Below are 12221 nucleotides of genomic sequence, written 5' to 3'. Positions count from 1 at the left end.
TTGGGGAGACCTGTCCTGTGGACAGACGTGGCTCTGGACATACGCCTCCCTGACTGGACAGCCTGGGCAGAGGGTACAGCCACCAGGCAAGCTCATGGCCTGGTTCTTCCTTGGGAGAGCTCTGGCCTGAGGCTGGAGCTCAGGTCCCTCTGGAGATCATTTCTGACCCAAGGCTTTGAGGTTAGGGGTCTCATCCTGTCCTAGTTTTCAGTGGTGGGAGACAGTTTTCCAGAACTTTTATGTTCGATTGGAAGAGGAAGTCAAACAGGCCACCAATTTTTTGTAGATTCCTTTATGTTGAAATAGTTATAAACTATTAACAAATGAATAATGAGAAAACAATTATCTGGTTAGCATACTACTTATTATGTAACAATTAGTTCTGAGACAAAGTCCAATTCAAAACATATTATTGAGGATTCTATATTAGTTGATTTTAGAAATGGCATAATCCAAACCTATTTTTCCATAAATTATTATTTTTTTGGCCACACTGCATGGCTTTTGGGATCTTAGTTCCCCAACCAGGGATCGAACCCTCACCTTTGGCAGTGAAAGCGTGGATTCCTAACCACTGGACCTCCAGGGAATTCCCTCAAATAAATTTCCCTATGTAACCTCTAAAGAATTTTTCACTCCCATTATTTGGCTCTGGAAAACTTATAGGCAACAACATTTTTATATGAGAAAAAAAAATTAAGTACAGTTGTTAGGCACAGCTTAAAAGGGGTGATATGCACAAACTATAATAATTACAAATCAATACTTATTCAAACACACATTTGAATTTAAAGTGTTCAAATAATCATAATCATTCAAATAATCAAATAATCTCGCACCATGCTTCGAGAATCATTTTTAACATCTCTTTTCCTTTCTAACGCACTATGGAAAAAATTCCTTTCTTATTTCTTCAGCAGTAAGAGCCTCAAAAATGTTGTTACAAACCTGGATTCACCTTGTCCTCGTGAGAAACAAGCTGAAGAGGTTTTTGGATTGGTTAAAAATATCATCCTAAGGGAAATATCCACAGAGAAAAGCCCTGTGTCTGTCTATAGGGCTTGGGGCTGGGCTGGGTGGTGGGTCCAGGAAAGTCCACACAACTATGGACAGGGGGTGACTCAGAGGGGCTCTAACCAGCGTTCTAATCATTGGAAGACCGGGGTTGAGAGGGGTGGCAGATCCTGAACGGCCCGAATCATTTTAAACTTGGCCCTACTTGATGGAACTCTTTGAGAAACAAGGATTTTTCTGGATAGTGTTTGTCCTTGAAACAAATGAATCACCTCATTCAGTGTTTCAAAAAAATTCACTGTCTCTTGGTTATAGGCTATCAACAGTTAGGCTATCTTAATGCATAGGGAATGCATTCTGGAAATGCTTTAACAAACTGTATCAGACAGCTTATGATAATGTCAATATCATTTATTAATTCAATTGCTTTTTCCCATCTACTCTCTCTTTAGGCAAATTTTTTTTTTTTTTTGCGATACGCGGGCCTCTCACTGTTGTGGCCTCTCCCGTTGTGGAGCACAGGCTCCAGACGCACAGGCTCAGCAGCCATGGCTCACGGGCCCAGCCGCTCCGCGGCATGTGGGATCCTCCTGGACCGGGGCACAAACCCGTGTCCCCTGCATCGGCAGGTGGACTCTCAACCACTGCACCACCAGGGAAGCCCCTAGGCAAAATTTGATTAACGAATTTTTACTACCCATCAGTCATCTGTTTTGGACTCAAACTGTCCATAATTGGCTGTGAAATACAGGTGTGTATATCGATACATGTGATGTAACTATAAAGTCACATGTTGAATTGTTACAGGTGGAAATGAGTTCCGCAACTCCAGAGCTATATTGAACGAGACCTGTTTATACTTACCAACATTCACTCATAAAAAAAAATATATATATATATGTGTGTGTGTGTGTGTGTATATATATATATATATATATATATATATATATAATCTTTCACCCCGTAGAATCCTTTCTTTTCAGCCAGTCCTGCCAATCAGATAAGAAACACTACAAGATTGGGAGATAAAACCTTTTTAAAACAAGTTTCCTAATAGAAATTAATTTTTAAAAAGTCTACTTTTAAAGCAGCAGTTAGAAACTTTGTTCTTTTAACATGTCAGTAATTCTGTTACATCAAATTGTGGATTTAAATAAGTTTAGCAGTTTCTTATCTCTTTAAAAAATAATACAGATTTCTGTGTTATTTAATGGCTTCTCCATTCTTCCAATTCCAAGGAATACAAAGGTCTCCATCCTGCATAACAGAGTAAAAATGTGAAATGCACAGGTGCATCCCTTGTAGATAAGGCAGTGATTGTTCTAGAAGTCTCTTACAACAATCCACCATTTGTATACTTGAAACGCTGGGCTCCTTATAAAACTTTTCCAGAGAAAATTTCTTCGTGGAAGCCTGCATCAATTCGTTTTCAATGACTTTCAACCTGTTATGTTGAAAACAAACATCTGATTGCCACAAGCTATAACCAAATAAAAGAACATAAAATGTAAAAAATATTTTTATATATTGGGCCATAACTTTCTACTCTCAACACTGAAAATGGTATCCACAAAGGCCAAATTATACGCTCAGAAGACTGTCCATAGGTATCTTGTAGCACCTATTATTACCACATGTATCTCTAAGTATTTGTTAAATCGTTTTACCAGTAATGGGGTAAAGATAATTAATACAATAATTTTTTTGGCTTCTTAAAAATTTTTATTTTTTATTTAAGTTTAACTTCTAATTAAAAAATGTTTTTAATTGAAGTATGGTTGATTTACAATGTTGTGCTGGCTTCTGGCATACAGAGAAGTGGTTCAGTTATACATACATATATCTACTCTTTGTCAGATTCTTTTCCCTTATAGGTTACTACAAAATATTGAGTATGGTTCCGTGGGCTCTACAATAGGTCCTTGTTGTCTAATTAATGCATAATTCAAAAGTCTCTTATCCCTTCTCCGGGAGCAGCTGTTGGTGACTGAGAAAAGCAGGAAGCTGAGAGCACCACCGGCAGCTTCAGGAGGCCCTACAGTCCAACCCTGACCCGGGCAGGAGCGACTTCTGGAGATTCCTGAAAAACCCCAGGACCAGAGGCTGGAGGAGGCCGCCCTCCCCACCGGGGCACAGGTTCTGTCTTCTGCCCGCCAAGGGTAAGACACAGGTGCTGAAAGTCAGGCAACCTGGAGAAGTCGTGCAGGGGCTGGAAGGACAGGACCCAGATGTTAGCTTAGAACGGTGGTCTTTAAACGGCTCAGCAAGCCGAGGGTGGTGCAGAGGTGCTCTGAGGGCCCTCGTGGGTATGGACGGCCTCCAGTTCCTTTCCTCTTCAACTGGAGCACCTGCCAACCTTGATCTTTCTTTATCAATTGGGTTTCCACTTGAGAATCCACTTTATAAAGAGAGATGCAGCTCAAAGTGTCTGAAAGCCACTGTGTCAGAACAGGCTTCATCTAAGGCAAGAAGGCTGTCTAACCAGCACCGAGTGGCTGCGATGCAGGCGGCCAGACTAGGGAGGGACGGCGGCGCAGGGAGAGGAGAGAAGGCAGCGGGGAGGGGAGACTCAGCCGGGCCGGGGCAGACGCCTGTAGGGGGCCCAGGCCAAGGGGGCAGGCGGGACGGAACCAGCAGCAAATGGTTTCTTTACCCTCCGTGTTGGAGGGGACAGGGATGAAGGCTCTGGAGCCCAGAGCCAGAAGGAGGCCAGGGAAGCATGAGCGTCAGTGGATCCAGTCGGTGAGTATTGACTGAAGCCTCCCATGTGCCAGGCCCCGACCCCGGCACTGGAGAGAAAAAAAGAGACAAAGCCTCTGCCCTCATGAAGCTCACATGCTATATGGGGCGGGGGCGGGGGGCAGACAGTAAATGAACAAGGAAAGCAGCGTGTCATAGGGAGATGGGTGGCAGGTGGGAGGGATGAGGGGAAGCTGCTGGGTGGCAGGGGAGCTGAGACCTGAGGCTGGGAAGGGGCGGAGCCTGAAGCCATGGGGGAGAAGGGCTCCAGGCAGGGTCAGAGCGCGTGTCCTTGAGGAGGTAAGAAGCTCCTCTGGCAGGAGCAGCAGGGGTGAGGGCAGCGTCTTAGGAGGCGAGTTCAGGAGGCCGCCGGCAGGGCCTCGCAGGCAGGAGCACATCCGGGCTCTCAAAGGACCACTCGCTCCAGCTGCTCGGCTGAGAATCCGCTGGGCGGGGGCGTGCATGCGGAGGCGCGGCCACGGGACAGGGCATCACAGGATGGTGGAGGCTGAGACCCGGGCGCAGCGGGAAGGGACACGAGACGGGCGGGGTTCTGGAGAGACGGAGAACGTGGAGCTGAGAGCTCTGCCGGCCCGGATGTGGGGAATGAGGAAGCAGGACAGGAATCAAGATGGATCACGGGGTTGGATTTACCTCAGCATCTGGTGGATGAAACGCTCAAAAACTAAAATATTTGATTTTTATTTTCCTTCCTTAAAAATCTACTGGCACTATTTCAAAGCTATAGAATGCCCAGTGCGAAAACAGAAAAAGCAGCAGATACGATGTAGCAAGATCCTCAGGCCTCACAACGGAAGGTAGGTGAGACTTACAATTAATTAATTAATTTCTGGTTTATCCTTCAGTGCTTATTTTTTTAAAGATTTTATTGGGGTATAGTTGATTTACAACATTGTTAGTTTCAGGTGTAAAGCAAAGTGATTCAGTTATACATACACATATATTCTTTTCTCATGTAGATTATCACATTCAGTAGAGGTCCCAGTACTATACACTAGGTACTTGCTGTTTTTCTATCTTACATGTAGTAGTTGTGTGTATGCTAATCCTAAGTTCCTGATTTATTCCTACCCCCCCAATGGTTCCCCTTGAGTAACCATAACTTTGTTTTTGAAGTCTAAGTCTGTTTCTGTTGTGTAAGTTCATTTGCATCATTTAAAAAAATTAATTCCAACTGTGAGTGATAATTGTATTTATCTTTCTCTGTCTGACTCACTTCACTGAGTGTGATCATCTCTAGGTCCATCCATGTTGCTGCAAATGGCATTATTTCGTTCTTTATTATGGCTGAGTAATATTCCACTGTATATATGGACCACACCTTCTTTATCCACTCCTCTGCTGATGGACATTTAGGAGGCTTCCATGTCTTGGCTATAGTAAGTACTGCTGCAGTGAACATTGGGGTGCATGTGTCTTTTCAAATTATGGTTTTCTCCAGATATGCCCAGGAGTGGGATTGCCAGATCATATGGTAGTTCTATTCTTAATTTTTAAAGAAACCTCCATAATGTTCTCCATAGTAGCTGTTAACAGTTTCCATTCCCACCAGCAGCTTAGGAGGGTTCCCTTTTCTCTGCACCCCCTCCAGCTACTATAGTTTGTAGACTTTTGGGTAATGGCCATTGTGACCTGTGCAAGGTGAGACCTTGTTGCAGTTTTGATTTGCGTTTCTCTGATAATTAGGGATGTTGAGCATCTTGTCATGTTTTGTTTTGTTTTTTAAACAGTGTGAATAATGTTACCTCTTGAAATTGGCTTCTTGAAATACTGCACTGATTTGAATTCTTTTTCGATTACTTATCCCAGGACATTTCTTGAGGACAGGTGTTATTTATTTACAGCCCTGCAGGCCTTGTGAATATTAAGACCTGGGCAGGTGTCACATCCCTAGAGCCTGAGCAGGCTTGGTTCCCAAGGCTGGACTGTCCTGGGGCTGAGGGAGCTGGGGAGGATATGCCAGCAAACGAGCCCCTGCTTGGCCCTCTAGTGCCTGGTCCCCTCTGGATGGAACCACAACCTCCAGATCCAGGTGGGCCCTCCTACAGCTAAACCAAGCCTACTGCACCCAAAGGATGGTGGATTCTCTGGGCTGGAAGAATCTGAAAAGTCACCTGGTCTCCACGTCTCCTAGTGGTGGGGCTCCCACCTCCAGCTCCGTCCGTGCAGTCGCCCGGCCTCCGGACGACAGCACACTCAGCAGAGCGGTTTTGCAGGGGTTGGGTATTGTCTGGTGGTGAAGGGGAAGGGGTAAGGGGCAGTGAGACAAAAGCCCTTGGGTGTTTGTTCTAATTCACAACCCAGAAACAAGTTTCCCTGAGGTTCTGGGTGCCCAAGGCAGCAGAGCTGGCATGAAGAAATCCTGCCGCCTTGTGGCCATTTCCCAGAAAAACAAGTTAAAAACCAGTGCTGATGGGCACTTGTCACAAGGCCTGGGGTGGGAGGGGGGCTGTAAATGACACCTGCCCTCAAGAAATGTCCTGGGGTTGGTAATCGCAAAAGAATTCAAACAGGGCAGACTTTCAAGAAGCCAATTTCAAGAGGTAAATTTTACACTGTTGAAAAAAAAGGCACATGAAAAGATGCTCAACATCGGTAACTTTTAAAAAAACATTTTATTTTTTAACATCTTTGTTGGAATATAATTGCTGTACAATGTTGTGTTAGTCTCTGCTGTATAATAAAGTGAATCAGCTATATGTATACATATATCCCCTTATCCCCTCCCTCTTGTGTCTCCCTCCCACCCTCCCCATCCCGCCCCTCTAGGTCATCGCAAAGCACAGAGCTGATCTCCCTGTGCTATGCGGCTGCTTCCCACTAGCTAGCTGTTTTACGTTTGGTAGTGTATTTATGTCAATGCCACTCTCTCAGTCCGTCCCAGCTTACCCTTCCCCCTCCCGTGTCCTCAAGTCCATTCTCTACCTCTGCATCTTTATTCCTGTCCTGCCCCGAGGTTCTTCAGAACCTTTTTTTTTTTTTTTTTTTAGATTCCATATATATGTGTTAGCATATGGTATTTGTTTTTCTCTTTCTGACTTACTTCACTCTGTATGACAGACTGTAGGTCCATCCACCTCACTACAAATAACTCAAATAACTCAAATTTGGTATTTTATGGCTGAGTATTCCATTGTATATATGTGCTACATCCTCTTTATCCATTCATCTGGTCGAACATTGCTAATTATTAGAAAGATGCAAAGCAAAACTACCATGAGGTACCACCTCGTACCAGTTGGAATGGCCATCATCAAAACATTTACAAACAATAAATGCTGAAGAGGCCACGGAGAAAAGGGAACTCTCCTATGTCACTGGTGGGAATGGACATCAGTAACAGCCACTATGGAGAATAGTATGAAGGGTCCTTAAAAAAACTAACACTAGAGCTATTATAATATGATTCGGCAATCCCACTGCTGGGGCGTATATCTGCAGAAAACCATAATTCGAAAAGCCACATACACCCCAACATTCACTGCAACACTATTTACAATAGGCAAGACATGGAAGCAAGCTAAATGTCTATAGACAGAGGAATGGACAAAGAAGATGTGGTACATACACAGAATGGAATATTACTCATCCATTAAAGAGAACAAAATAGGGCTTCCCTGGTGGTGCAGTGGTTGAGGGTCCGCCTGCCGATGCAGGGGACACGGGTTCGTGCCCCGGTCCGGGAAGATCCCACATGCCGCGGAGCGGCTGGGCCCGTGAGCCATGGCCGCTGAGCCTGCGCGTCCGGAGCCTGTGCTCCGCAACGGGAGAGGCCACAACAGTGAGGGGCCCGTGTACCGCAAAAAAAAAAAGAACAAAGTAATGCCATTTGCAGAAACATGGATTGACCTAGAGATGATCACACTAAGGGAAGGAAGGAAGTCAGAGAAAGATGAATATGATATCACTTACATGTGGAATCTAAAGAAAAAGTGATTCAAATGAACTTATTAACAACACAGAAACAGATTCATAGAGTTCGAAAACAAACTTATGGTTAGAAAAGGTAACGACAAACACAAATGCTCACCAACCAATCAAGAAGCAGGCTGTTTGTCCAATAGGATCTGGCCAGGAACTGTCACCAGTTCCACAAGTGAAACAGATATGTGACTCCTTCACTTATTTGGTGCATAAAATGACCCCATCATCTCCTGGGACACGGATCATGTCCACAGCCCTCCTGCGTGGCCACCCTTTCTCTGTTTCACATCCTTGGCTTTTTAAACAAGCAATTTGTGTAGCTCGAGGAGAGAACAGGCAGCGAGGCCAGAGAAGTAAGTAACCAGAGGGGGGCCCCAGCAGCACACTCGGACAATCACCCGGGTCCTCCACCCACCAGGCTCCTGCCCCCGCCCTCCTTACCCTGCTCCCCGGACACGTCAGCCTCGGCCTCCTCGGCCACAGCCTCTGCTTCCTGTTCCCTTCCCAGAGCGTCAGCCTTGGCTCCTCTCACGCATGACCCCTCTCCGTCCACCACCCCTGACACTGAGGGCACCTGCGTCTCCTGTGAGCCTCGGGACCAGGCCTTCATCTTTCTACCAGTGGCGGCTTGCACAGCTTCCGATCCCCAACGGTCACAGCAAAAGACGGCTGCACGAATGAATGAATCCTTGCTAGCCAAACCTCCTTAGGCCACATCTTTAGGAAAACTCTCCCTTTCTTCATAGTAGATCCATGAAACATCATCAACACTATCTTACTGCCTACAAAACTACTATAACAGGATTCCTTCAAAGATACAAATGGCATCGAGACAGCACCGCTTATGAACCAAAAACCTTTTTCACTTTAAGATTTCTTCTCAATTTAATGACAGTGCAGACGACGCTTGTTTCCTTCAGCAGATTTCAAAATTTTAAACAGTGAAGATTCTAATTAATCAAGTAGTAACTGAGTTTTCCCCCCTGTTGCCACCCTTTTCCATCTGCACAGTTTCTTTCTGATACTCTTATCTTTCACTCTGCTCCTGAGTTGACTTTTATATTAACAGGCCCTGCTTCTCAAATTGAGGTACATGGTGGGAATGCAACTGAGGTTATTATACTGAGAAAACAGCCACATCCAATCCCTGGCACAACCGGGGGAATAAATAAATATGTTACTCCTAAGTGACATACAGCTTAATACAGTCGATATCCTAAGTTCAATACAGTTTTAATTTCCCATACTTACGAGTTCTGACTACCTGAATATTTTCAACGATTAGATGGAATGGTAAGACAGGAAGAGGGCTAAGAGCACTCACTCTTCTTTTCTTTTCATGTTCTCTCTTGCCTGTTGGGCTTTGGTGAGAATAAACCACTGGAGGTTTGCTGGATCGCAGAGGATAGGAATGTTAAAATGCCCAAGTTCGTGCAAACTTGGAGCATATCTGTCACTGTAATAAAGCATATGTAAAAGGAAAAATCAGCAACCTCTCCACCCCCAAAGAAACGATTTTCTTAGTCTGATTAATGGAAAGGAACTCATCAAGAAAATCCACCTCAAAGGTACAGTAAGTCCCCTACATATGAACGAGTTCCATTCCGAGAGTGCATTCCTAAGTCCAGTTTGTTCCTTAAGTCCAACAAGTTAGCCAACTAACACAATTTGGTTATATAGCACTGTACTGTAGTAGGTTTATAATACTTTTCACACAAATAATACATAAAAAACAAACACTTGAAATAAAGATACTGTACTACTGTACTCTCTACAGTACTGTACAGTGAAGTACACAAAAGCACAACCACTTGTAGAGGATGCACGCATGTGACAATGTACAGCAGACACATGAACTAACTTATGAGATTGGACACGTGAACGTACGCTTGCATCTTTGAAAGTTTGCAACTTGAAGGTTCATATGTAGTGGACTTCCTATATAGCAGAATTGATTTGAAGTTTTGCTGTCCCCAAAGGGACACACTATCAGGATGACCACACCCTTCCTGGCCCTGTGACCTTCCTCATCTGTAAGATGGGGGTAGTAACCCACTCCATGGTGAGGTTGTGAGAGCCGATGAGATAATGCATTTAAGTACCAAGCACGGTGCCTGATATGCACACTGTTGATTTCACATTAGTTTAATCCTATAAAGTTTTCCACAGGACTGATTTGCCCTGTAAGTGGCAATATATTTACAGAACGTTCTAGGGACTCAATCTTTCAATCCTCTCATGTTGGCTTTTCTCAAGTTTAAAAGAGTGTTGCCAACAGAGGTGGTGACATTCCTTTCTTTAACTCCTAAGAATCACACATGGAAATACAAAACAATTTCATGCATAGACATACACAGCCCATCTGACTGAATGAATAAAAGTAATTGTTTTAGATACTTGCCTGTTAAGGATCATTTGCAAACCACGCAAACTTCGAGGGTGAAAAGGTATTCGACTTTTCAAGAGTCTATTATAGAACACGTCGAGAAGAGAGTAATATTCTTCAAGTGTCAACACTGGCTGTAATTCTTCGATATAAACAACTTGGATGCCACCTAGAAGATAGCTTATTTGGTCCTCCAGAAGCATCAGCCTCCTCTGCAGGTCAAAATAACTCGGTAATCTTTCAAAAAGCTACAGTATTTTTTTTTTTTGAAAAAAAGGGAAGGAATATTTAGTTTTATGGTATTTTAACAGTCCAAGTTGAGGACTCCAATAAATGGTACTGAGAAATTCTAACAAGAAAATGATAAATTATTTTCCTAGAAGGAAAGTTCAAGTAAGCAATAAGAAAAAAGCTATGGAATGCTGGAAATATTAATATTCAAAATAAACCACTGTAAATCTTAGGAACTTCTGGCTAGGAATTGAAGAGATTGCAGAAGAAAAGAAATATGTTCCAAATAAAAATAAGTGTTAAGTACTAACATTTAAATATTCAGGTAAGAATCTCAAATTAGGTTAGAAAGATTAAATGGTATAATAAAGAAGGGTTTTAGAAATAAAGTCTACATATTTCAATTCCAAGTCTATTCTTTCAGAATTTCTATTCTATTAGAAAGTCTATTCCTTCAGAATTGCCCTTAATTCAACTAAATTCAATTATGGAGCACCTATCATGTACTTAAGTACTAAACTGGGTCCTTGGAATATAGAGATTATAAGAATTTGTGTCCCTGTTTGCCAGGGCTCATGGTCAGGGTGCAGGGAAACAAAACAAGAATCAGAATTCAGCGTACCAAGTGCCGCATCAGGGTGAAGGGACTGGAGGGTCAAGCAAAGGTTTCTAAAGACGTCTAATGTAATCAATATGAAGAGATAAAGAGGATTTAGAGAAGGTTAGACACATTGCTAATTATTAAAGAAATGCAAGTCCAAACTACAATGAGGTACCACCTCACATTGGTCATAATGGCCATCATCAAAAAGTCTACAAATACCAAATGCTGCAGAGCATGTGGAGAAAAGGGAACCCTCTTACACTGTTGGTGGGAATGTAAGTTGCTGCAGCCACTATGGAGAACAGTATGGCGGTTCCTTAAAAAACTAAAAATAGAGTTGCTATATGATCCAGCAATCCTACTCCTGGGCATATATCCAGACAAAACTATAATTTGAAAAGATATATGCACCCCAGTATTCAGAGCGGCACTATTCGCAATAGGCAGGACATGGAAACAACCTAAATGTCTATTGACGGATGGTTAAAGAAGATGTGGTCCATATATACAATGGAATATTACTCAGCCATAGAAAAGAATGAAACAGTGCCATCTGCAGCAACAGGGATGAACCTAGAGATGACCAAACTAAGCGAAGTAAGTCAGACAGAGAAAGACAAATACCATATGATATCACGTATATGTGGTATCTAAAATATGACAGAAATGAACTTATCTACGAAGCAGAAACAGACTCACAGACATAGAAAACAAACTTATGGTTACCAAAGGGGGAAGGAGGTGGGGGAGGAATAAATTAGGAGTTTGGGATTAGCAGATACAAACTACTATATATAAAATAGATATACAAGGTCCTCTTGTATAGCACAGGGAACTATATTCAATATCCTGTAATAAACCATAATGGAAAAGAACATAAAAAAGAATATGTATATGTATGTATAACTGAATTACTTTGCTGTATACCAGAAATTAATACAACATTGTAAATCAGCTATATTTCAATGAAAAAAATAAGGAATAGAGAAGGTTAGCTGCATGTGGGAAAGTTTCAGGGGAAGAAAAAAGCATGTGCAAACCTGGAAGCACCAGTAGGGACAAAGCAGGTTCAAAAACAAGGAGTTTGGTGTGGCTGGAGGGTGGCACACGTGGCCTAAGTGGAAGGAGGCGAGGCTGAAGAGGCAGGTGGCGCTGGGTCGGGGAAGGACCTGTGTCCTACATTACGGACTCAGATTTTGTGCAGAAAGTTGCAGTTATATTAGAGGAGTTGAAAGGCATCAAAAACTCTGCTATAATAAAAGCAATAGCAGTATAAAAATTCCACAAAGTATTTATAATATA

General features: G+C 43.0%; 1 protein-coding gene across 2 annotated transcripts in view; it reads right to left on the bottom strand.

Moving 5' to 3' along the window:
- Window positions 1-365: 365 nt before the first annotated feature.
- TCAIM (T cell activation inhibitor, mitochondrial) overlaps window positions 366-12221 on the bottom strand; it is a 37750-nt gene continuing 25894 nt past the window's right edge. For both annotated transcript variants that reach the window (XM_082848824.1, XM_082848825.1), the window contains exons 9-11: window positions 10100-10332; window positions 9023-9154; window positions 366-2458 (exon numbers count right to left, since the gene is read on the bottom strand). In XM_082848824.1, coding sequence (XP_082704950.1) covers window positions 2218-2458; window positions 9023-9154; window positions 10100-10332 — 606 coding nt within the window. In that variant the 3' untranslated portion in view covers window positions 366-2217. The remainder of the gene's footprint in view (window positions 2459-9022; window positions 9155-10099; window positions 10333-12221) is intronic.

This window comes from Leucopleurus acutus (assembly GCF_964270905.1).
Source record: "Leucopleurus acutus genome assembly, chromosome: 10".
NCBI lineage: Eukaryota > Metazoa > Chordata > Mammalia > Artiodactyla > Delphinidae > Leucopleurus > Leucopleurus acutus.
The sequence above is the reverse complement of the archived record's forward strand: the minus strand, read 5'-3'. Positions and strand labels throughout refer to the sequence as shown.